The 27,162-nt window shown below is 39.4% G+C and overlaps 1 protein-coding gene across 11 annotated transcripts in view; it reads right to left on the bottom strand.

Annotated features, from left to right (window-relative positions):
- Window positions 1-27,162, bottom strand: part of ITGBL1 (integrin subunit beta like 1) — a 338,383-nt gene that overhangs the window by 234,679 nt on the left and 76,542 nt on the right. For all 11 annotated transcript variants that reach the window (XM_035003091.1, XM_035003096.1, XM_035003088.1 and 8 more), the window contains exons 3-6: window positions 18,213-18,359; window positions 10,816-10,938; window positions 7,392-7,532; window positions 5,070-5,210 (exon numbers count right to left, since the gene is read on the bottom strand). In XM_035003091.1, coding sequence (XP_034858982.1) covers window positions 5,070-5,210; window positions 7,392-7,532; window positions 10,816-10,938; window positions 18,213-18,359 — 552 coding nt within the window. The remainder of the gene's footprint in view (window positions 1-5,069; window positions 5,211-7,391; window positions 7,533-10,815; window positions 10,939-18,212; window positions 18,360-27,162) is intronic.

Below are 27,162 nucleotides of genomic sequence, written 5' to 3' on the forward strand. Positions count from 1 at the left end.
ACACAGCAATGAAAGAACAACATGGGGCCCACATAGTGGGATCGCAGCCCAATCTGTACCACACGGGCAGGCAGTTGGCAACATGGCTAGACACCCAGTGGCACCATGGCCATGGCCATGCTGGGCATGCAGGAGCTTTAAAGGCTCTCAGGCCATTACAGGAGAGGGTGATGATACCAAAACTTATTTTTTTCTTTGTAATCATTGTGCTCTTTGGAGCGAAGTCATCTCAGAAATATCAATCCAGGACGAATGTAGTTGCTCCATTCCAGACAAACATTCTTCTGCTATAGAAGATATTCTTTTTTTTAAACTGATCAAAACTTCTCTTGAACTGGAATCTGACTTTTACAATTAGCTTCTTATGAAGTAAGATGAGGACCATTAATAGGAAAAGTTTGGGGGAACAAATTAGATCTAACTAGTACTTGTTATTTAAAAAAAAAAACCCATTTGATATATTTATTTGATTTTTCTTTCAAGACAATGCAAACTGAATGTACTTAATCATGTCCTTCAGTTTCTTTCCATAATGCTTTGGGAACCCGCCATGATAAATTCCCCCACACAATATGGTCCTATCAAATGATTCCATTTTCCAAATCAGTGGAACGCTAAGCCAGGACTAACTTTCTATTTTCACCATTTTGATAGGCAGACCAAGTTGAAAAATAAAGTTTAAGGTCACACTGTGGCATATTTTAGCAGTTACGGGTTTCGGGGAAATAGACCAGAGTATAAATAGCCATCAGGAATAAAAGTTATTTCAGGACCAGGAAGTAAACTCAGTGGAGCAGCTCATAGAACAACAGTAACAAACAGCGCCGCTGGTACACTTCGGGAGGGTTGGTCATGCCCTGGTCATTGTAGTTACGCTCAAATTTTGTTAATAGCAATGTCTCTGAGGTGTTGTGTATGTTGTGTATGTACGTGTATCTGAGTGTGCACATGAATTATATATGTGTATATGTGAGTTGTCACAAACACACACACACACTAAGTGGATGATGAACGACAAATAGGAATGAAAGAAGAAATAAATAAAACTGATTTATTTGGGAGCAGGGAGCAGGTTTTAAAATACTTGTGTCTTTTGTATCCACAATGTAATAGGCACAAATATTTATATTTTAGTGCATTATTGAATAGATGAATGGACTCACTGGGAATGAATGAAAACAATGAGAATGTCAATTAAAAGAGCAACTTCAACCAACTCACCAGGAGATTTCCCTGGGACTCAAATAACAAAAACACCCTGAGGATGGCAAGAATGGGAGCGAAATACAAAGCTGCACTTCATCTGAGCCTTCTTACATCCCAGCCTTGCATAAACCACTAGAGAACATTGACATAGTTGGGTCACTCCCGTCTCCTAACACAGAGGCACTAACATCCTCAGCAGTCAGCTGCGTGGCATCCTTCCCGTGGTGCAACTCCGACAGACAAGTAAGACAATTGTGAAGACTAATAAATCACTTAACAGAATGTCTAGAATTCGACAGGTTTCCTGAGAATGAAGAAATCCCAGAGATGGGTGGCCTGCCCCAGATCATAACGACATTCAGAGAAGCTTTGTTTTATAAGAATTGTGAGCATCCAGGGGACAGTTCTTCCTTACCAAAATAAAGTAAAATTGAAGAAGTTTGTTTGCATCACTTGGAGATCAAATCACATGAGTACTTAGGTTCTGTATGTGTTTCCAGGCGACACTTAATGGCGGTGTGAACTCTGTCAAGTTACTTAAGTTTTCGGAACCTGTTTCCTCTCCTGTTAAAATGCAGATAATAATGTCTCCCCCTCTGAGTGAGGGTGAACATAAAATGGAATGAGGGGTGTGAAATGGGCTAAAAGAGTGGGGTCTTGTCTTGTTGTCTGAACCACAGCCTCTTGCTCCATCCCTTCTTCCCACTGCCAGGGGTCTGCCCCCATAGTGCGGAGACCACAAGTAAAGGGTTAAGCATTCTTCTCTAAACTCCTCCCACGATAAACCTGACCTACCACAGCCATAACCACCCAACAGCTTCCCTTTCCTGAAATCTCCTAGAATAGGGAGGAATGGAAAATGTGAGAAAGAGGAAACTAGGGGCAGAAGGAAGAAGAGAAGGAAGAGATGAAGTGGAGAATTTCAGCTTCCAAGGAGGCCTCCTTTGGACCTTTACCTGCCCAACCTAGAGTGGTAACTCTGAGCCCAAATGACACGCAGTAGGAATTGTGAGCTTATAATAAAAGGATTGAAGTGTTAACTGAAGTTCATTGCCCGTCTTCACCCCATGAGCCCTCTCCCTCACCGTGAGACAGAACAGCACTTGCGACCCTGAGTGGTCACTATTATGTAGCTATTCTGAATGTTTCAACCCCACTCCAAAATCAAGATCACAGGTTTATCAAGGAAGAACACACCTTATGTAAAACAAATAAACAAAAACCAAAACAATAACAAAAACAAAAACCAAAAACAGTATATCAGAAAGCCACAAACTTATAATTTTTTTTATATAGCCTGATTATCTCCTTCATTTTCCCATTTAAAATTGTATGAATTCATGTTTTATCTCACAATCTTAAAATGGAATTCTTAAATGACATTTCCTGAACCCCGGTATAGTTTTAATTACCTATTCTCGGGCTCTAACTTCTCATGTTCAGCCCTGACCCTTCAGACTCACATATTCAACAGGCTGAAAAAAAAAAAACCAACTTTGGATTGCCATTGGTCCTTTAGGCTCAATATCTAGAAATGAATTTGCCAACTTCCTTCTATATTCCCTGTTTCGGTAAATGGCACCCAGACAACCAGACTGGAAACCTGTGAGTGTAGCACTTCGCTGCCTAAAACCATCATTAGCTCCCCATTACCTTTGGAATAGAGTCTGGTTCTGCAGTAAGGCAAAAAGACCTCTAGTTCTGTTTCTCGCCAGCTTTACCTTTTGTCACTCGTGCACTCTGGTGATAACTGAACTGATTCTAGTCCCCTGCACAGATCACGCACTTTTATTCTCTTTGCCTAGGACGTGCCTCTTACCTCTTTTTACCTGCGGGCCTATCGTTTAGGTAAGAAGCCCACGCCCGACATTCTCTACACCGTTTACTTATTCAGTTTGTTTGCTGCTCTGAGTCCCAATGGCATGTAAATTCCATCAGAGGAGGGATGTGATCTGTTGTGTTCGTTGCTACGTCCCCAGCATCAACGGCCGGATGAGCAACAAATCCATGATTCTGCAAATCTCCCATACCACAGTTTAATAAAATTTCATGTTTATGTGGCAGTTTTGTCATTGTTGTTTTGTTTTGGTTTTGGGGTTTGTTTTGTTTTGTTTGTTTTGCTAAACAGTACATTTCTTGAGGGTAGAATCTATGAATTTTTGTATTCTTAGATCCTAATATCTTACGTAGACCCTAATATCTTATGTAGTGCCTCTAGCATAGTTGGCTCCTGATAAAGGTTTGTCCTAGTACACAAACATTTTTTCAGTAAAGAAAGAACCTTTATATTTCTTTGGATTCATAGACCTCGTTAACATTGTGATCCTGTGATCCTGTGAGGCCTTGAGCAGTTTATGGAACTTTCCTGCGCCTCACTACCCCCGTTTGTAAAATGAGAAGAAACAGATTCCCCACCTCATAGACTTTTACAAAAAAAAATAAATGCCACAATCTGGAAAGTGCTTAGCACGGTGTCTGGCACAGAGAGCCACCCGAATTAGCGGCTGTCTCATTTCCATTGTGTCAATATGGCAATAATAACCCTCATATATAATGAATAACAGAAAAGTCTGGAAAGGGCATCCCCTCAAGAGAAGGGTGTTCATGGAATGTTCAGGAAGTTCTCCCGAGCATGAGGGACAGTCAGGAGAGGGAAGCTCTTCTGCAGTGGGAAGTTTTAGCAGCAGGCTCCTCTCCGTGGGGCCAGAGAAGCTTCCACAGCTGCACAATCGTGATTAAACAGGGCAGCTCTTTATCTCCCTTTGCTGGCAAACCTTCAGGAGACAGTGGAGTTTCCTATCTACTTACACACCCATCAAGCAGTTCAGCTTAAAAAGATGTATATGCAGATGTCTCTGTCTCCTGGGTGGTCAAATATAACCGGACTGAAAATCCATAACTCCAGCTTTTGCTCAATGACACTTTTTCAGATAACCACCTTCTGACCACCTTCTTTTTCCCTTTCCACCCTGAGAGGTTCTGGCAGGGGGTGGTTTTCCTTTGCACTTAAAACTGCAAGCTCCCTAAAGCCGAAGATTGATCATGTTTGTCCCCTTCACTGCTGGAACTGAAAGCCAGGATGCTGTCCAGACCCTGGTAAATGGTATCTGCTCTACAAATGTTTATGGAACAAAATTTTTGAATCCACTTACTGATATTGAATCCTACACTAGTCTGCAGAATAATCTTAGGATATAAATTATGCCAAGGAATTAAGGCATGAAAATATCCAGGAGAACTGTGTTATGTGAAGTTGTGTAATACATGAGCATAGCTGTTCTCATGGTCCCCATCCTGGACGCCGTCATTGGTCTGCTGGTTCTGTATGTTCAGAGCTGAGCAACAGATATCTGGAGGAGGTAGTTCTCCTTGGTGAGGAGTTAGACTAGTTTTAAGAAAGTGAGGCCCTTTCATCTCTGGTCTTTGCCAACGTGTAAATTCTCTGAAGGTTTTCCAAGGTATTCACAGGAGCGCTGTGACTATCAAATGCTTTCCAATGCACAAATTCAGTTCATGCATTCATTCATTCATCATTCATGCATTTATTTTGAGAGAGTGTGTGAGCGGGGTGGGGGGCGCTGAGGGAAAGGGAAAAAGAGAATCACAAGTAAGCTAAGTAAGCTCCACACCCAGCACAGAGCCTGACACGGGGCTCGAGCTCATGACCCTGAGATCATGACCTGAGCTGAAACCAAGAGATGGATGCTTAACCGACTGAGCCACCCAGGGGCCACACAGATTTGGATCTTTTACAGTTTCTGTGAGAATCAGAATGAAGCTTGAAAATAAGAAATGAATATATATATATTTTATTTTATTTTTTATTTTTTTACTTAAAAACAGGAATGAGGAAAGCAATGTACCTGAACAGAAGTCATCGGAGTATCTGTCATAGACAGCCCTACAGTCCCTCTCATCACACTCACAGGTGTCCCCGTGAATATCTCCCCAGTCTCCAGTTGGGTCAACATCGTGGCAAGAACACTCACCACACACACAAGTACCTAAGTGAGAAAAAAAAAATTGTATATGGTTTTAGTGAAGAAAAATCATGGAAGAAAGCATCTGACACATTGCTTTTTAAAATCTTTTGCTTATTGTGTATTTGGAAAATACATATATTGGAGGAAAAAAATTCTACCAAGGAAAGACAGCATCTAAAGTGGACAGTAGAGATTTTTTAATAAACAAAAGTTAGTATCTGTGTCTATAATTGTGTGAGGTTGTGGGACATGTCGTCAGCACGATTCTGGTTTCTCTCTAAAATAATATCAAAACAAGAACATGAGATAGAATCCTTGCCCTCAAGAAACTTGCCGTCTATTTGACAAAAAGAAAGCTAACGAAAGACTGTAGGGTCATGCACCGAAATGTAAAAGGTGGTTATATCTGAATGTTTAAAATATCCATATCTGTATTTTAAAAAACAAATACACGTGGCTCTCCTAATAGTATAATTGTTGCAGGGGCAGGGGGTGGGGGTGGGTATGTGCTCAAGTGGGTCCAGCGTGAAACTGAATGAGCCATTTGGGCAATGCAGGACATGCTTCTGTCCCCGATGAGCTGTGTCTACCACAGAGGCTTTTTTGGCTTTGGAGATGGGCTAACAAGGAAGATGAGGTAGGTCTGTGCAGGGATTGGTGTCTCTCTCTTGGCCCAGAAGCAATGATGGGGAGGAGTGCTAGGGGAAACATGGCCGTTACCTTCCGGGGGGAATAAAAGGACTCATGGCTGTGCTTCCCCGACTCAGACTCGCCTTCAGGAACCCCTGAGTCTCACTGCTAACCAGCCTCGTTCAGGCATGGTGCTTTCCTTTCTGCCTTTGGCGGATCTCCAAATCGGACCCCTCACGGGAAAGGGGAGGCAGGAGGTGAGACTGCAGAGAGGGGGCGAGTCATGTGTGTTTCTGAAGGACCTCTGTCTCTCAGAGCCCACCTGCTGCAGAACCCGGCCCTGCTCCACAGCCCAACCATTTCCACTTCTCTCCTCACTCCTTGCAACACCTAGCTGCTTGCTTCCCATGGGGACACAGCACAAGCTGCATACCCTGACAGCATGATGGTGACCACTGACCCTACTGTATCAATAAAAAGAACTCAGGCAGCAACACATCCTTATATAGTAAAGGAAAACATAACATGAATGAGTACTATGATCTATAGTCAGACCGATTCTGCATAAATTAAAAAGAGGACTTTTCTTTATGATTTTTGCTCCAAGTTCAGGCCTTTTGCTTTCCTTTCCCTGCATACAGAAATGTGGCCCATTTTACTCTAACACGTCAATGTTTTCTGCCAATTTTTCAAAAGATTGAATCGGTTGTGTGTTAAAGTTTTCCGTGGAAGCAGGATCTATTAAGAAGTACCATTCATTTATAGACATGAAAGAAAGAGTTTTCCAACTTTCTAGATTTTTATAATTTCATAGAAGGAAAAATGGTCACTTATTTATATCATCAGGTCGGCAAGGAACAGTCTTGCATGGTCCTCTTTTACTTACAGTAGAGCTAATAAGGGAAAAAATGACAAGTATTTTCAAGGGTTTTTAAAAAGTGTTGAAAACTGATTTGATTTGATATCAACAGTTAATTCACGTTAAATTACATTTTAGCAATACTAATATAATCTTAAAGTTCACATCAGAGGTCAGCATCAATTTTCTATGGCTACCTGACACGTAGTTTCTGTAACTCTTCAATATCATTTTTATTACTGCAGATAAAAGTGAAGCCACTCCAGATCAATTCTGAATGACAACCACGCCTTCGATTTACTCATAATGAAGACAAGAGAGTTTCTTGAATACTCTCTAGATAATTAGATGCTCATGCTGGAGATGGTTCTGTTAGTGAAGAGACATTTAGCAGAAGTATCTACAAGAATTGCCTTTTAGCTGTCCTGTGCTATTTCTGGATGGCCGCCAAAGAAATTACAGTCCCTACACTAACAACGGGTTCAGTGAAGCTTAAAGAACTATAGCAACTTTCTTATCCTTCTGCTTTTTTACTCAATAAAAAATGAGAGAGAAGACTGTTGGTATAGTATGGACTTACATCAAAGTCAAACACCATAAAAGACAACTTACTCCCATACTGAAGGAAATCCAGAGAAAAGGAGTGTTAACAATTAAGAGCTTTGTTCCTCCCCGCCGCCCCAACTCCGTAGTAACGTGAATGAATGACACACCTCTGTTACTGCAGATTTTGCCATCTGGAGATGTGCATCTTCGCTTGCTCTCCCAGGGGGTGATATCACACTGGAATTCACATTTATCTCCATGCCAACCAGACCCGCAATAACAGTTTCCACAGTAACACTTTCCATGGCCTTTACCCAAAATGAATTTTATAGAGTGAGGGGAAAAAAAAGCAACTTTTAAAAGCAAAATTAACTTTCTACCTCTTCATGATCATTTTTGCCTTTTGAAATAAAATATACCTGCTCGACAGTCCCTGCTTAAAATAATCAAGTTATAGATTTGCATATACCTATGTAATTATACACGCAAAGCAAGCCAAAGTGTCTTCTAACTTGTCCTAGCCAGGTAGCTGATTAAAATGAAAGAAATTTAAAGAAATGACATGAAAGACTGTGAAAGCCTATCTACTACCTTCCGATCTCAAAGGTACGGCATCCCAGTCAAATGTATGTAAGCATTCCTTCTGAGGGTATTTCTGGAATTAGTCATCCAAGTATTTCATTTGAAATCAACCACTGAGAAGCCAGGGGTACATATTTACTTGGATGCATAGTATTAATGACTGAACCATTTCTTAAACCAGGGGAAATATTTCATCTTTCCATTCAAATGTGTCCCACAGGCTGCTGTGTTCTACCACGAGGAAAAGAGGTTTTCCGTTAAATCAGTGTTTCGTCTTCCTTTGGGTCAATAAACTATCATGGACCCTTGGCCTCCCGATCAAATCCCCCTATTTGTCAAGGGGACAGAAATGATAGGGAGGGGCGCCCCATCATTTTGTGTTCCGAAGCCACCATACCCCTCTGGCTCCTGCCTCTTATGAAACCTTACCCTGCTCCTTTGTACCTACTTCCCAGCAACCCCTCATGAGCTGTAACATCCTGGCTTCCTGCACCCCTATTGAGCAATCTTTCTGGCTCCCAGAAGGTGGCAATTCTATGTGCCTCAAGTCACTTGCCACGTTTTCTCTCTAAATGAGCTGTAATTTGGATTTCCATGGAAAACCTCTTATTAGCCTAACAGTCAATGATCGTTTCTACAACAAGTTTTCATTTTAATTTGTTCACATAGGCAAATGTAAGGGCTATCTAATCATTTCACCAGTGATAAAATATAAAGGCTATACATTTTATTTATGAACTCAAAAACATCTCTCCTGTACCCACACAAAATACATCCTGGGGCTGTCTCCTCAGGAACTTACACTGGAAAACAGCAAGACAACTGTGTACTAAAACCTTTTCTAGAAGTCAATTTTTTAAAAATTTTTTAAGACTTGATTAACTTTTTAAACCAGAATTTATTTCCTCTGAAATTTTAGGAAATTTATGTAAGGTGCTGCGTACGTAAGCATGACCATGACATTAACAAATAATCCCAAATCTACATTCTTCATACCCAAATTCTTTGTATATGTATAAAACTCAAAATTGAATTAGGGTTTTACTAAAACATCACTGAGATACAGGTGAATAAGGAAAGAAGAATCATGTCAAACTACATTTGTATGTAGATAGGAAAAATTAAGCAGATATCCTCACAACCCAAATGAAAATATTGTTAACAAGCCACATATGGATAATTGAGATAAAATACAAGCTTGGGAGAAAAAAAACAAAACAAACAAACAAACAAACAAAAAAATACAAGCTTGGGACAATACACATTGCACACAATAAATATCCACTCTTTGCTTTGTATAAACTGATGGAGCGAGAAAATCTCCTTTTAAAGTGTTCCACTGATGGGCTGTGCAGTCACCTCTCAACAGATTGGTTTCATGTGAATGACATGTAGAAAATCTACAATCCCAGCCAAAGTCACCCTCAGAGGAGGGCTGAAGTGTGTGGTCAGAGACTTTGCACCACGAAATGGCTTAAGCCTCAAACAAATGGAAATGGTTAGTGGCAAGGTTGGGAGTCAAACATTTCCTGTTGTGTTGCTTCCAGTTAAATGTTTACATTTACACATGCAAATAGACTTCGCTTTGGTGATGTGCATCAGAACACATTGCTCCAAGCATGTTCCCCACCTCTTTTTTGGTTCATCATAATTGAAAATGAAACATCAGGAGGATAGATACATAATATTTGTAGGTGGATTTACCTAACTCTTCTAACTATTTTGGATTGAGTCCATTAACAGAATTGTCTGAGCAGCATCTAGCTTAGGTCATTGCCTTGAAAAACGTAGCTTTTTGTATTTGTCTGTTTTATCTTGGTGGGTTGTACAGCAAGGAAACCAGAGGGAACCAAGCAGACCTAAAATAAGAGTATCTGGATGACCGCAAGAATTGAAACTACAATTTGGTTTTGTAAACAGAGGGAGAGCTGGTCCTCCTAAGTTAGTGACACTTTCTCTATGGCTCTCTGGCTCCTCCTGCCCCATTTGTCCCTGATCCTTCCAGGGAAAATTCTCTTCTGAAATCATCCATTCTGCATGCAGAATAGGATTCCACGCATTGGAATCTTGTCGGAGATAAATGAAATAAACAATTGCTTATTAATGGAGAGATGAGGCCAGCAGTAACCAGGCTGAAGCATTTACATTTATGTAAACTGAAGAGATTCTCGCTGCTCTCTCCTTTCCTCTCCTGTGCTAGCCATGGGTGCAAATATAAACTCTGGGAACACGCTTGCAGATAGGTAAGCAGAAGAGGATACTCTGGGTGATGAGGAGGGGCTCTTCTCATGGAGCTCCAAACCCCAGGGCACTGATACAGCTCTCCATGGGTAGGGTCAAGGGCTCAGTCTTTGGTGTCCGACAGACAAGAGTCTAAATTCCAATACTATTGCTGGAATGACCCTGGGTGTACTACCCAACGAACGTGAAGAACTTATTATAGTCCTTAGCGCTAGGAAGTGTGGCACATGCAATAAATGCTTCAGTAGAAAAATGGATTGAGTAATGGTGTTAGAAATACCCTAGAAAGACAAAAAAGATCACGAAAAATGTTAATCTAAGTATGGGGTGGCAAGGGACAGATTCTAGGCTAGTGATCCTTTGGGCCTCCAGTGTCTCCAATGGGACATGAAACTATTTAAAGGCTTATGATTTAGAAAGGGAAAATAGAATGAAATTAACACATGCAATTGAGAGACTGACTGGGAGAAAAGAGACAACATAAAAGTGCTGCACGAAGCAGGGAAGATGAAGTACCGGTAGGATCACTCTGGAACCACACAGTTGGTCGGTTGCTATAATGATCGGGCTCTCCCCTGGGAACAGTCTGATTTTGCATTTAAAAAGTACTAGTCTACCCTAAATGCCTTATATGAGGTGTTCTCCAAATAAACATAAATTCAGATTAAATGAGTAAACAGTGCAGGAATGTATAGAGTGACAAAAGTACAATAAAACAGGTGGAAAATCAAGGACTTTTACTAATTTCTACGAAGTTAGTATACCTACCTCCACATATTTCTTCTGTTTCATCGTCTATGCATTCTCTATCGTCACACTCACAAAATTTACCATAAACGAGGCCGTTTCCATCTGGATTATCACATTTACACCTGCCACAGTGACATGTACCTAAACCATTTAAACAAAGCAAAAAGTATTTCTTAAGTGCATATAAATGATCATCGATGATTTTTAAACTCTTTCAGAGACAGAAAAAACTCAAATCAATTTAATATTCCAATTATGTAATTCTGTGGGTAGGATGAGATAGATAACAACATTCTTACTTGATGATTATAGTACAACAATTATATTTTATGGCACATAGCTATTATGATTGACCTCTAATAGTTTCATGAATGGAAATTTGACCTCCCCAAGTGCAGAGCTACTTCATACATGTCCATCCAATCAATGCACGAATGACTATCTTGCAATTACACCTGGGTCTGAAGTGAACTAAAGCAGAAAATTCTAAGCTTTGTAAGGGAAGTAGCCTTGCTTATCTTCCTCACCAGTATTTATTCAATGCTTTGCACAATATTTGAGCATACTATTTATATAATAAATATTTGTGGAATTCATTATCAAATGCATAAATGAAAAACTTAGAATCTCCTAATAATTTCACCTCTACAGTGTTAAGCTGATCCACACATCCTTATGACAATGGAACCAGAGCAGGTTTTCTCAGGTATAGTGTCCCGGGACCTCACCAAAACCTCAAGGAGGTTCACAGTGAGTGACACAGAGGCACTGGAGTCATCTGGTATACCATACGCCATAGACTCTGCCAACTTTGAGGATTTGACTACAACTCCTGAGAGTGATCTCACTGACAGTAAAACAGCACTCAAATGATATTGAGAAGTAGAATGTCCATTTAAGGAACCCTCTTCTTAATACTTATTTTTCCATTTTTAATCAATCATCATAGCAACCAACAAATATGAACTGAGACTTTACCACTCACCAGATCACATCCTAGACTGTGGAAACATAATGGGAGATCAAGTCAGCCATAATCCTCCTCTCAGAGTTTGATATGAGAAAACCAAAGTGATAAAATAAATGGAGAAGTGCAAAGTGTTGCAGAAGAGCTTAGCAGGGGATTTAACTGAGACCTGGTAATCAGACAGAGAGTCCTTGGGCAAGTAGATCCTAAACGAGGTACTGAGAGCAAAGTAAAAATAATAGGTAAGAGAAGTGAGATGGTGGGGAGGCCCACTTCCCGCAAGAGACAACAGCAAAGGCTCTGTGGTAAAAGTGGAAATAAGAAGAAAAAGTCCAAGATGGCTAGAACATAGGAAATGATGTGGAAAGTGGCATGAAATGAATAAGGCATGTGGAGGTGCAGTTTACGGAAGTCTTACAGTTCATGTTAAAAACTTCCAACTTTAATCCGAGAATAATGAGAAGCCATAGAAATACTTTCAGCCAGGGAGTCATGTGATCACGTATGCATTTTTACCAGATTACGCTAGGTGTCATATGCAGAATGAAGTGAAATGAAGTGCAGTGGATATGAGAATAGCTTATCATATTTGTCTATAGGGAAGAAGGGATCGAGGCTGACCAGGGTGATGGCAATGAGTTGGAAAGAAGTGAAAATGCTCAGGGGTGTTTTCAGGAGAAGGGACAGACGACTCAGAGACTGCGTATGAGTGGTGAAGGATCAGGAGGAACTGAAGAGGATATTGATGTTTGAACTGAGCTACTGGATATTGGCAAGTCTGTATGTGATGGGCCAGAAAGGGCATGGATTTAGGACTAAGGTGGATTTGTAGCCAAATCCGGGTTTTAATAACCCGTACTATACATTTTTGAGGTCATTATGTTCATCTCTAATTCTTAAATTGCTTCTCTGAAAATAATATCTACCTCATAGAGCTGCTATGAGAGCCCAGTGGTAAATATATCACCCAGCCATCCTTCTGAAAACAGTTTGTTCAGTTACATCATAGGTTTTCAGAAAACTGCGGGTTCTTCATCTTCTCCCATAAAGATACTGAATATATGAGTCATGTCCTCAAACATTTCCCCTAGACTTTCTGTATATTGACAGACCCCACGACGTCCTGTCTTCATACCCTCTGCATGATTCTGGTACCCAGGTCATTCCCAATTAGCTATTATCTTGAAAAAGTTTTTTCTCTCACAGTCACATAGAAATGGTGATTTTGCAGAATTTGAGCTAATTATTTTTCCTCCTTGAGAATACTCATGAATTTTACATTTATTAAATTTCCTTTTCTTGTATGTGTGTTTTTTCCTGAAAACTATTTTAAATTATAAAAGCTCATTTCAAATCAAATGCTATAATTCATGGTACTGCCTCATCTCATTTTTTCTCTAATTATCACCCTTCTTTTTCATTTTCACATTTATTCATGCTGTCTTTTAACCATCCACATAACCATTCATTAAATTTTCTTGCTGCCTACTATGCTGTTGGCAAAGTACCAGGTGCTATAGGAGATAATAAGAAAATGAAAACTAAGTCAATCACAGACCAGGAAGAAAGAGCTTAGACGATCAATAATTTTTACACATATGTATGAGACCAGATGACGTAAAGGCATTTGCAACAGATCTGTGACAAATACCATATAGGAAGTATAAACCTCAGTCTGGCTCTGTAAAGGAGGAAAGGCCCAGTAAAGGAGCAAGTTCTTGAGTTGGCACTTGATGTATGGATAGAATTTCAACAGGTAGAGATGGAGAAAAGGCTTGCGATGTTGAGGAAGGAGCCTCAGCTAAGGGATAAGGATGTGGAATTAAAGAACAATGCAAAGTCTCGCTTGGGTTTGGATAAAAGGGCCAGTTGAAGGCAGAGAGTAGAGGATCAAGAATATTGGCCAAGGACTTTAGAATTTATCTGTTGGAATACCAGGAGCCTCTCATCGTTTGGAAGCGAGGTATAACATCGTCAGGGCAAAGAACGGAGGAGCTGTTTTCAGGAAAGACAGGAACAGCCTCTACCTTTGAATTCTGTAACTTCTCACTGACACCCTGACGGGAAAGCTCACTCCCATCCACACATCTGAACCATTTCTGGCTAATGTGGGACGTTTACAACAGCTCAGAGACTTCCTGTCTCACCCATCATGTAGAATTCACAACTGAGGCTCCAAGATATGGCAGATGGAAGCCCAGGCAAAAGCGACAGACTCCTGTGTTCATGTGATGTCATACTGCTTCTCTTTCTTAGTTGCCAGTGAGCTCAGTCTCTAGGACTGGTCTTTATGCTTTATGCTAGATTATTTTTGCTCTGACTTTTCATTCTGATTAGTAAAGCGCTCTCTCTCTAGGAAGACTTCCCTGTCTTGAACACCAACCATACTCCTGTGCAATGGCACTGGAGCCCCACTTTGCTCTGCAGGCTGCCCCTTGCCTTCTGGACCCCTCTAGAGTCAGCTTCTGCAACTCCTTTAGTCCCCAGCTCCATCTCATCCTGACCTGCAGTCGGATGTCCCAGTCTAGCTTCCTCCTCTTCCCCTTCTGCCCCAAGCTGCTTCCAGGAAACCACATTGTGATATAAAATGGGGAACAGTTAGTAGAGAGAACTCAGAGCCTAATGCAGTTTCGGGGGAGTGGTCCAGAACTAGGCTGGTAGAAATAGACACTAAAAGAAGCCATGTGAGAATAAGATTGCTGAAGTCAACTTGAAAGGCTTCCATACTGAGTACAGAGTAAGAGAGAAAGATTAACTGAGATCTTATGTCACCCGTATAGAGCTGAGTCCTATGCATCTGAAAAAAGAACGAGCAAGATTTCTATGCACTGATATGGAGTGAATTCCAGGAGATGCTGAGTGGCAAAGGCAGAGTACAAAAGAGCATATATAGCATGCTACCTTTTGTGTAGGGAACAAGTGAAAAACCAAAAAACTAACACATACATCTAGCTATCTGCCTTTATTTAAAATAAACATATACACAGATAAAGCAGAATGCCATAAGGTTGGTTACCTATCAGGTATGAAGAAAGCAGGAGGGAAGGTTTAGGAAGAGAATGATGATTTGCTAAGTATGCTTTTTTTATATAGTTTTGACCTTTGGAAGCATGCTAATGTTCTACATATTGCAAAATAAAATAAAATCAATAAGGATGGAAAGGAGGAAAAAAAGTCTAAAACTGAAAGCAATCTGAAGTAAATAACCTTAATTGTATTTCAAATGAGTACAATAACTACACTAAAGGGAGACAAAAAGAAAGAAATCCAAGTAACTTATGAACACAGCAATTAACTAAGTACCCCAATCTTGAGCATGGCTGGCATGGGGTGGGGGTGGGGGAGGAGGTCAATTGCAAACAAATCCCAAAATGCTTCGGTAGACTTGTTTTGTATATTGGTATGCATGAAGCTATCCTAAAAACAATTTTAGATGTAGTATAGGACTGAGCAAATGAGTAAATATATCCATGATGTTGGGAGCCAGAATTCTCACCATGAAAAATGGGTGAGACAGCAGATAACTTTGTGGGGGTGGATTGGAGTTGGATGTATTGGTGTGACTTCATGATTTCTAAAATATGTCTGTGTATGTATGTGCATGTACATGTATATATATGCTCATGAACGTTTACTAGCCTGTTTATAGAAAAGGCCAAGAAGCAAATTCATCCCAGTAGAAATAAACATCCCTAGTGCTCACAATTTTTATTCTACTATCATTCTTCACCTAAAGGAACCAAGGCTCTTTAGAGAAATGGTTGATTCCAAAGCTGTGGCAAATCAGGTACAATATGACTCTGGAATATTCTGTTATGCCAGAAAAGAAAGAATTGCTGAAACAAAACAAAACAATGGAGGCATGTCACAAGGACTGAGAAGCTAGCTTGAAGGGGCTCCAACCGCCTCATCTGGGACCAGAGTAATTAAGTTCAGTAATGAATAATAAACCATTGAAATAATAGGAACTGTGATCCTGGACTGACAATAAATCACTAAGTAAATGAAATATCCAATAATTGGTAGATGAGAGAAGACTCTTACTTGTGGTAGAATGTTGAGTACCAACTAGTAAATAGGGAGGCAATATTGGAGTTTGGAAATCATCATTTTTCAATCACTAGTGTAAGCACTGGATCATGTGAAAGTCATCAATGGATGGTAAATCAGGGGTAATTTTGACGAGGATATGATGTCTTATAATTTCTAAGTGTTTCCCAACAGACTGCTCATTTGTTACAAGGGCAAAATCAGTAATTACAGAGCTGAGACATCAGACAACACCTTGACCATGTGATCAAAATTAATCTCACCAGTGAGAGCAGATGGATATCATGGACTTCCAGATGACACATCCTGAGAACATAAAATCATCTATCTGGTGATTCAGCTAAGAATGTATGACATGAATCTAATCATGAGGACACATCAGACAAAGCCAGAACGAGTAACATTCTATTAAAAAAAAAAGGTTGGAGACAATTTTCTTCAAAATTTTCAGTGCTATAACACCATAGTCTGTGGAAATGGTCCAGATTAAAGGAGGCTAACAAGAAATGAGAGCTAAATATAACTCTGCCCTAGACTGGATCCTACGGAGGCAGGGAAATTCTGTAAAGCACATTGTTTGGTCAGTGAATGAAACTGGAATATGGATGGTAGATTACATAAAAGTATTGTACCAATGTTAAAAAAAAAAAAAAGATCGAGGCTCAGATACCTTAAAACTGTGTTTTATATCTTATCAAGTATGTTTCATCATCTGAAACGATTCTGTAAATTTCTCCTTTAAGGTATGTTAATGTAGCGAATTGCATGGTTTTTTTACTTAATGTTGAAACATTTGGATTCCGAAACTAACCCCTTTTTGTTTATAATGTATTATTAAAAAGAAAAAAAACTAGATTTGATTTGAAAAATAAACAACAAATAAATAAAGCCAAAAATAACAAAGAAACAAAACAGAATTCAGGTTTTATTATTGAAAGAAGTTTGGAAAGCTTGACATTTTCAAAACAATGAGGCTATACGGTAAGCATGTAAGGCTGTGTGTGTGTGTGTGTGTGTGTGTTTGTAGGGGTGGGTGTTAGGAACTGGAGGTAAAAAAATCCTACAGAGAAGACAGAAAAGACTAAGGTGCTGAAGTGAAGCAAGGAGAAGATCCGTGAATAGAGTAAGCAACCTGACTGTTAAGACCATTTGTCAGGGTGCCTGACATCCACTCATACCTTGCTTTGGGTATGGCCTTGATTCCTACTAGCAAAACACTCTTACTGCACTTAATCTACACAGAGCAATTCATTGCAATCAGACTGTGGAAAGATGATAGCTCTGAACATAGAAGGACTCTACCTACAATGGGAACTTCAAGAGGGAAGATAGTCCTCTTGTAGTCAAATACTTGCCTTTAGCATGCAAAACAAGGGCTCACACCCTGTGTTTTCCAAAAGAATTACTGGGAGAGCTTTAAAAAACCCCTGCATCCCAGACCACACCCACCAAAACAACTCAATCAAAGCTTCTAGCTTTGGACAGGACAATTCCCAAATTCAACCAGCCTTAAGAAAAAGTGGACTTTTGAGGTTCCATGTGCCCAAATATGAAAAGAGTATTTAATTACAGTAATACCAGCTAAGCATTAATGAAACCAAACCAGTTGCTTTGTTTTATATCTTCTGGGTAATTAATTTTAACAGCTTTACTATAAATTTCTAAAAAATATTTTTATATGACTTGAGATGCAAAAATATTTTTGCCAAACATAAAATCGTGATGTCACTATATTTTCCCATGAGTTTCACACCCAGTGCATCTAAAGCTTCTATCAAACTAAAAAGCTTTGGTTCTATTTGATGTTAAGGTATAAATTCAAAGAACCCTTGATCTGTAATAGAAAATAATTAAGTCAGCTTATATAAATCCTTTTTAAAAGATTTAATCCAGCATTCAAAATCATGGCTCACAATTTACATCAAATGTTTTTGGGGTGTTGTTTGCATGAATATCCTGCTTGAAGAAGGCATTTGCAACAGCTGGAGAGCATCAAACTTGCCAGTCTCAGCAAGATGACATTTTCCCCCTATTGATTTATCTGCATTTCATTTCAAAAATATATATATACTCAAAAGCAGTCTCTCTCAGAGGTTCCACATTTCTCAACAGCTACCTATTTCCATGAAAAACCAGGATGTGATTATTTAAGAATTTTCATAGGATAGGGGCACCTGGGTGGCTCAGTCGGTTAAGCGTCTGCCTTCGGCTCAGGTCATGATCCCGGGGTCCTGGGATCGAGCCCCACATGGGGCTCCCTGCTTGGTGGGAAGCCTGCTTCTCCCTCTCCCTCTGTCCCTGCTTGTGTTCCCTCTCTCGCTGTCTTTCTCTCTGTCAAATAAATAAATAAAATCTTAAAAAAAAAAAAAAAAGAATTTTCATAGGATAGATTTCTTACCTGCATTAGAGCAGATGACATCTTGAGAATTCTTGCACATCTGGTTACTCTTTTTCTTCGTCAAGTCACAGTGAGTTGGGTACTGGCACGCTTCCCCAAACCAACCTTCCTCACATTTGCACTTGCCACAGTCACACTTCCCATGGCCTGAGAATTTAACAACATCCCGTTAGACTCGAATTATTTTCCAAAGAAACTTAAGGGTAACGTTGGCTCAGGACTGAGCTCTAATAAATTCAAACACATATACATTACAGAGGCTGAGGGGTAATGCTACTGTTTGACAGTATAACATAGCATGTGGATTTTATTTCAGTAACCGAAGTTGATAAATCATTCTAAAACCATTAATTAATTTGTAGAGACATGAGGATGGATAATAAACCAGAAGTTTAATTATACGCTTGGTCAGAAAATTTAGTACTGAAAAAAGATCCATCTAGCACCTCCACATTTAAGACACAAAACCCAATAAAAATTATTTCCATTTAACTGCATTTCATAACACATAAAACCACCAACTCTGATTAACAAATCTTACATGAAACTCCAACAAACCAAACATTGGCTTAGACCTATTGGAATTTAGAATGTAATAAAGTTTAATGGATATTTTAAATACCATCTTGGAATATGATTGACATAAAAAATAATTACATATTTTGTTCCTTAATGAGACAATTTGGTTCAAGAATCAAAAGGATAAGAGCCACAGTCATCTACCTCCACAGAAATTTCTCAACTTTTCATGTTCTCAAATCAACATTGTGCCACTTTTATGTTGTGATAATTAACTTTATTAAGTCTTGGTTGATGAATCCTACTAATGTTTTTATTGACTACACACTAGTCCTTCCAAAGTACAATACTGGGCTCTTGTCTTGAAGTAACTTAACAAGTTCAAAGTTGAGGCCAATATACAAAGATGGTGTTATCTTCAGCCAGAAATGTTTGTCAGACCCTGTGTTAAATTGAGCAATATGCCTCCTGTAGAAATAAGAAGGGAGAGACTCTCTGAACTTCCTTGACCTTTAACTGAGCAGTTTGAATGGGCTACAGGGAGAGTATTCTTATATTACTCAAAATAATAATGCTCTGTCCCAATGCCTGAAGTTCATAGACCACAGAATGGAATCATTGATCTAGTGCCAATAGTCATTCACTGTAGCAGCCAAAATCTACATGATGAGGTCCAGATGGTTGGTCAGAATGAATGGCTCAGAGGTGTCCCATTTGGGCATGTTCAGCAGAGCCTGACTCTATGATTGGTTGTGACTTTAAAACTCCTCTGAATGTTGCCCAGTCCCTGTAAATGTTTCTATTCCTGTTGCATTTTTCAAATTAATTATTCTATTTTGCAAACAAAACCTTGCATGCACCCTAATTGTAATTCATTTTATCCAGTGCACATTACTCTCAAATTGATTGTATTGTTTTGCATTCTTGTCTGGCCCTACATGATACTGTCAATCTCGGCCAATTTGGTATCATTTACAAGCATTAGGTGATCTCTCCTGCCAACCATCCAGTCTATTTATAAAAGTATTAAGCCAAATTCTTGAAGTAGCTAAGTGTTTTTTTTGCTAAGTCTTTTGTATCTTGGTAACTATAATTACTCTTTGATAATATTAGCATATTAGGTTGAACCACATGGATTGTCACTATTATTAGTTTAATATCAGCTATTTCTTATGGTCCATCCTAATAAAATGTGGCTTCATATCCATAGCAAAGAAAATAGAAGTGATTTAGAAGATAATGAAATGCAGTAGTAATGATTTGCTGAATCTATAATAAAAGAACACTTAACACTTCTTTTACATTGGATGGGACATCTCAGACCCTGACCAAAGGTATATATAACAGAAATGGATAATGGTGGGTAGGCCAAAAGTTACAGATTTTTTTACAGCGGAGTAAATCTTAGAAATAGGGGGAAAATAAAAACATGTACAGATGATAGGGAGAAACTCCTCCATCTCAGACTGACCCAATGAAGCATTAGTAGAAATAATATTCTAAGGTGTTCACACCCCGAAGTTAGCTCATGAGGGCCCAGGTTCAGAAACTCCTTCCATAAAAGGTTCTGTGGTTAAAAAAACAAACAAACAAACAAACAAACAAACATGGGAAAGAGAACCACTATATTCTTCTTTTAGTGGGTCATGATATAAATCAGCACACTGAAGCTTCTTCATGTCCTGTTGTGAAAAAGCTATTTCGCTTTTGCTCAGAATACACAGTATTTCTTACAAGGGAGCCTCTTTCTCTCATAACTTATATGAATTTCCTAAACCATACTTAGACCAATACTGTAGTACATAACGTGCTTTCAGCTTTTCATTTAGCATCTGATCAGAGGCGAAGATGACAGCCAGTGTATGACAGGGTCATCTGCCTTTACATTTTTCTGAACTTTATACCTAATAAAGGCCTCCTTGATTCACTTTTGCCCATTTAGGAAAGTGAATAGAAATCAATTTTTTTACTGTCAAGAATTATCAAGTAGGGACGCCTGGGTGGCTTAGTCGGTTAAGCGTCTGCCTTCGGCTCAGGTCATGATCCCAGGGTCCTGGGATCGAGTCCCGCATCGGGCTCCCTGCTCCGCGGGGAGCCTGCTTCTCCCTCTGCCTCTGTCTCTCTCTCTCTCTCTGTCTCTCATGAATAAATAAATAAAATCTTTTAAAAAAAAAAAGAATTATCAAGTAATACCCTGTATGACCTAATTTGGAGGTAAATATATAATTTGTTTTAAGATAAAAAATAATCTTCAGACTATTTTTACTCTTTCTCTACAATTAGTAATTTCTTGAGCAGAGCTCAGGGAATTAGGTTGCTACATTATTGTACCTATGGTATGCAGCTCATCTCCATCACAGTGTCACAAATTTGGCTTCAAAAAAAATTCCATTTTTCAAAATAATTTGCCCGTTGGGAATAGATGGCCCAAAAGAACCAAAGCAGAACCCTGAATCAGGAGGCCCAGAAGAGGGCTCTGATTGCCCAACGTTGAAGGGTGGTCTTTGCTGGCTACATGAAATCCCAACCTGCAAAACATTCACCATTCCTGCCTGTCCCCATTCACCTCTCCAGTTCTGTTTCTTCTCCAGATAACTCAATTCACACTTAGAAAATGTGCTCTTAAAATGAACAATCCAACATGCTTGGCAATAAATCTGCTGCCCTTCCAATAAATTCCCAAGGAGTCAGGAGAAAACCCCCACACACAAAACAAGAATGTCAGAGAAATGTCAAAACAAAACAACTCCTACCAAAGTAATAAGGAAGAAAAAGTAAATGGCTTTTCCTGTTGCTTCCAGGATTGTCAGTGGTGTAGCCAGTCGCTGGAAAGAGAAGACCGGCCATGGTGGAGGGTAAAATCCAGTAGTTAGCCTCCTATTCAGGGAAGAATGTGGAGGCCTGGAGGCTTTCACTGGGGCTTCCCCGAGGTGAGCTGAGCCTTGCCTTGATCTCCACAGATAAAGAAGCATTTCAGCAAAGACAGAATAAACTCAGTTTTGTGATGCTTTAACGCTGTCAGCAGCTCCACCATTACTTCTGGAATGGAAAAGCACTAATCGACTCCAGAGGCAGTGGTGAGGAATTTAATTAATGCACAATGGAGAAGTTGCTGCTTTTTATTTTTTAAATTAAAACAAACTATAAACAAATGGAAATACTTGACCAGTATTGAAGAACTTTTTTTAAAAAGTCAATTAGCCATTTGTATATACTAGAGAAAAATAATTGTACTTTTCTTTTCCAAGTAAGAAAAAAACTAATAAAGATGAGGGGACAGCACCGAACTCTCCTCCAAGTCTACTGATATTCTGGATAAAAATAAACTGCCAAAACTAATGTGCCCATCAGATTAGCTTTACATCTTTGGTTTCAAGTCTTAAAAAGGTAAAAAATAGATAGTTAGATAATAGATGCACAGGTAGGCTGGTAATAGGTATAAGATGAAAGGATAAAGAAGATGTGGTATATGCATACAATGAAATGTTAGTCACCAGAAAGAAGGAAATCCTGCTGTTTGGGACAACAAGGATGGCTCTTGAGGGCATTATGCTAAAGCAGAAAGAGAAAGACAAACACAGTATGATCTCATTTATATGTAGGAATCTTAAAAAAAAAAAACAAAAACAACTAGGGGCACCTGGGTGGCTCAGTCGTTAAGCGGCTGCCTTTGGCTCAGGTCATGGTCCCAGGGTCCTGGGATCCAGCCCCATATTGGGCTCCCTGCTTCTCCCTCTCCCACTCCCCCCCCCACCCCCCGCTTGTGTTCCCTCTCTCGCTGTGTCTCTCTCTGTCAAATAAATAAATAAAATCTTAAAAAAAAGAAAATAAAACCCAACTAAACAAAAAAACCGCAAGCACATAAAAAAAGAGATCTGGTTTGTGGTTTCCAGAGGCAGGGGGTCAGGGAGAGGAGTCAGAGGAAGGTGGTTGAAAGGTACAAACTTCCAGTTAGAAGAAGCACTTGGTATGCAACGCACAACATGAGGACTATAGTTGACACGGCTGTATGGTATATGTGAAAATTGTAAGAGAATAAATCCTAAGAGTTCTCATTACAAGGAAAAAAAAAAAACCCATTGTTTTTGTGCCTATATGAGATGATGGGCATTAACTAAATTTACTGTGGTCCTCATTTCCCAATGGATGTAAGTCAAGCCATCATGCACCAAACTTACACAGTGCTACATGTCAATTATATCAAAACAAAACTGGAAAAATCCTGATTATTAATTATTATTTCATGAATACAGACAATAATTTTATCATTTACGTCTTAACATTTAGATGTTAAAAAATGATTCTTTCTGGGTGTCAGATAAGCTAGGGGAAAAGCATTCTAGAGCCTCATGGTAACCTTGAAACAGATATTTTAATTTGAGCACTCAGTTGGCCCTGCGAATCTATTTGCTTTGGTCAAATATGTAAAGTCCCATGACCTGCATTGTGTCCTACTTTCCAGGGCATTCAAACAAGCTCACTTAATAAGAGACACACTCAAGTTTTCTCCTATTCCTTGTGAGTCACTATAAATTCCCCCCCTTCTCTGGGTATAAAGAAATAAAAGCACTAGCTATGCCACACCTAGAATTCTAAGAAAAGATTGTGAAAGGACCCCTTACACAATTATTTAATTGTGTGTGTGAATTATTAATTTAATTAATTAATAATTAATTTAAAACTATTACAACTATTTCACAGTTAGCAATAGAAACTTGACTATTTTCAAGCCAGGGTACCAGTCCCTGGCTTGCTTCTCAGGCTAACAAAAAATGACTTCTCAGATTATTTCTCCTTCCCGTTCCTGAGAACATTATGATGTGAACAATGGAAGAATTCTGTGCAGAAGAGAGCTTTGCCCTAGAACATAAAAGGTCTGGGCTCTAATCCTGCCTGGACACTAATCAGCCACGTGACGTTCATCAGGAAAACAGAAGAGAAGAAAGGAACACCCAGTAATTATTGCCTTCCAGCTACCATGATTAAGTACTTTATCCAGGCTAGTCTGCTTTATTTCTAGAAGGAGCCAGTGAGATGGATTTTTGTTTCCCAGTTTTACAAATAAGAGGGCTACAGTGTAATTAGCTTGCGCAAGGTAACACAGTTTATAAGCTGAAAAGCTATGTGTTTTCCATGACAGCCATTATCTGTTTAGTTGCAATGCCAGACTTGAAAGGACCCTTTCTGTTCTAGGAAAGATGGTGTCAGTAAAAGCCATGAATTGGTGGCTTGACAGCCCTGGTCTACTTTTTGCTGTTTCCTTTTGGAATTCACATGCCCCAAGTTGGATTATTGACAATCCTTGGTGAAAAAACTCTAACAGTAAAATTATCAGACTGTACTATTTAAAATTAATGCTAACGTGGGTAGATAAAAGAATTCAGGCCTCTAGTCACCTCATTTCTCTAGACCTCCGTGCTCAGCAACAGAACTAAGAGACTGAACTACATGATCCCCACATTCCTTTCATCTTAAAAAATCCATACTTTGGCCTGAATTATTTTCTTTTCCTCATAACAAAACAAAGTACTTTCTTCAAATGGGGCACTCGGCATATGAAAACAAATCTTGTTTGTTACTGAAAACAATCATGACACAGAATTCTACTTGTTTTTCAAAGCACCCATTAAAATATTGTAAGTTATCCTGATATGTGTATTTTTTAAAGTTAATTTGGGTTAAATACTGACAAAATGGGAGATTTAAAATGAGAATTCTGGTAACTGGAGACTGAGGGATGAAGTATAAATTATAGCAAAGCAAGACAGTATTTTGGTTGAATCTTAGGTCATAAATTTCATAAATTCAAAGAAATAGTTATATAAATTATTTCAAATTTACACACACACACACACACACACACAAGCTTGGGGATTCAGGAATCCTAGTTGTTAGTATAGATTCTACCACAGCTGGCCTTGTGACCTTCAGCGGATTAATCTTTGAATTTTTCTGACCTTGTCCTCTTTGTTTTTGGTCTGGTAAGTTGAACATATGTGAACTCAGTATTCCTCAAGGGATGCAGGTCATGTCTCTTTAGGGGGCATTAGTGAAATTGTCTTGTTCTATCTGCCTTCCTGTTCTATCTACACTTCCGAGGAAGCTGGTGTCCTTTCCTACCTGCAACTCCATGATAGTAAGAGCATGTGCTATATTTCTCAGGTGTCTAGAGAGGGAAAGATGGAAGGAAAAGGCCACTGGACAAGATGAGGGAAGTTCTGTTTTCTTTCCCTCCTTCCACCTCTAACATTCTATTCATCCGAAATCTTTACAGAGATTCCTTCACTTTCTTCTGCAAAAAAAAATAAGCATAAAATTAAGTATATAAATAAAAGAGGCCTCAGTTCCTTTAGTTTAGGCCTTGGCGTTTTGTCCTCTGTTGGGGTCTTTTATTCAGAAGTGTCTCTTAGGATCAGTTACACCAAATGACAGAAGCCAAGCCACTCAGGCCTTAGAAACTTAACACCCGCCAATATCTCTTAGTCAAATGAAATGAACTGCGTCATCTCATAATGTTGTAACCAGAACAGGAGACCTAAGACCAGTGAAATCTCCTGTTTTTACTGAAGAAGAAATGAAGCTCCACACTCACCATTGCCTCCTTCCCCAATATACATAAATATGTGTGCCAAGGAATCTGGTCAGTAGAGATATATGTAGATGTATATATGTATGTGTGCTTATTGATACATATACCTGTTCATATATGTATATAAGTGCATATATGAGACTCAGCAAGACTCTAAATTTTCTCTTTTAATATGAAAGCACTGGATGCATGAGATGGTATTTGGCATCCCTCGCAATGTTGAGATTTTTTTCCAAATGTTTTGTATATGTATCTTTAATGAAAATTAATAATATTCTTCATCTGTTAATGTTAGAGGTTTCTCCATCTCAAGTTCAATTGATTGTCTATAGAGCAAACTCTATATATGCCCTTATTCCCACAGCCATTAAGGAACTGTGCATCTCCCCCATGAGGTAGGGTAACACAGGGCCTCAGAGCACTATGGGTAAATTCAATTTTTTGAGATGTGTTCAAGAGTTCTGAGACAATTGATTTAAGCAATAGGTTTGCAAAAATATAAGAAAGATTTCATTTCTTAAGCTAGATCATGGAAACATATCAATTTTATCTTTTATACTTCATGTAATACTTCACTCAAAAAACTAAAATGAAAAAAAATAATCTGTTAGAAGCATTATTTCTATAAGTGATAATGTTAAAGAACATTGTTTTGGGACTTTAGGGGCATTCAGGAAGTGTGAGAATCCTGTCTCATAAGACCCTGCAACAAGGAGACAGAGTACTATTCACCTTTACAGCCTGAGGGTCTATGAAGAGCCAGGTAGACTATGCTTCGTTATCTGAATGGGAGGACACTATCATCGGAGGGCTATATGCTGAGCCAGGGTGCGAGGTGCAGAGAAGGGCTATGAAAGGGTCTGCAGGAAGGGCCCTGTCTCCCCCTGCCCCCTCCACTGGGGGCGAAGTATGTGACAGAGAGAGACAGAGTGGAGATCCCACTGCACATCCCTGGAGAAGCCTTGTACAATTTCTCTAGACCAGCTCGGAACAGCTTCAGTTGAACAGAAATGTCTGTGAAAGTCACAAGTACCTAACACAGGCCACCAATCGTCCTGCTGACCCAGCATGGTGCAGGATGGCAATCACAATTTTGGGGAGAAGGGAGGTCACTACCGAATGAGTGCTTGTGATAAAAATGAGTAGATGGGATTACAGAAACTGCCAACCAGAGATCAAACGGAAAGCATAGATGTAGTAAATGGCAGACAGGCTAGAAGCCAGCAAACACAGAACAGGACATGAGCGGGGATAAGGAGGCAGAGACAGTGCCCTGTGGGCCGTGAGCAGTTGACCCCCAAAGACCCTCCATCTCCACTGACCTTGTCGTTTTCACTCCTGGGAAAATCCCAATGACTGAGCACACCCAGAATCAAATTAAATAAGGTTTTTTTTTTTATCATTGGTAGCATGGGAGTTATTACAGGTTGAATAGTGTCTCCCCCCGCCAAATTCACACATGGAAGTCCTAACCCTAGTGTATCTCAGAATGTGGTGTTATTTGGACATAAAGTCATTGCAGATGTAATTAGTTAAGATGCTTTAGAACCGGAGTAGGGTGGCTCCTTAATTTAATATGACTAGTGTTCTTATAAAAATGGGAAATCTGGACACAGAGAACACCACATGAAGATGAAGACAGAGATCGAGACTGGGATGAGGCTACTACAAGCCAAGGATCACCAAAGATGGCCAGCAAACCTCCGGAAGCCCAGGAGAGAGGGATAAAACAGACACCCCTTCATAACATAACCCTGCTGATACCTTGATCTGAGACTTTCAGCCCCCAGAATGGAGAGACGAAAAATGCCTGGGATTTAAACCATCCAGTTTGTGGTACTT

The sequence above is a fragment of the Mirounga leonina genome, unplaced genomic scaffold (assembly GCF_011800145.1).
Source record: "Mirounga leonina isolate KUSES-001 unplaced genomic scaffold, KU_Mleo_1.0 Mir_127, whole genome shotgun sequence".
Classification (NCBI taxonomy): Eukaryota; Metazoa; Chordata; class Mammalia; order Carnivora; family Phocidae; genus Mirounga; species Mirounga leonina.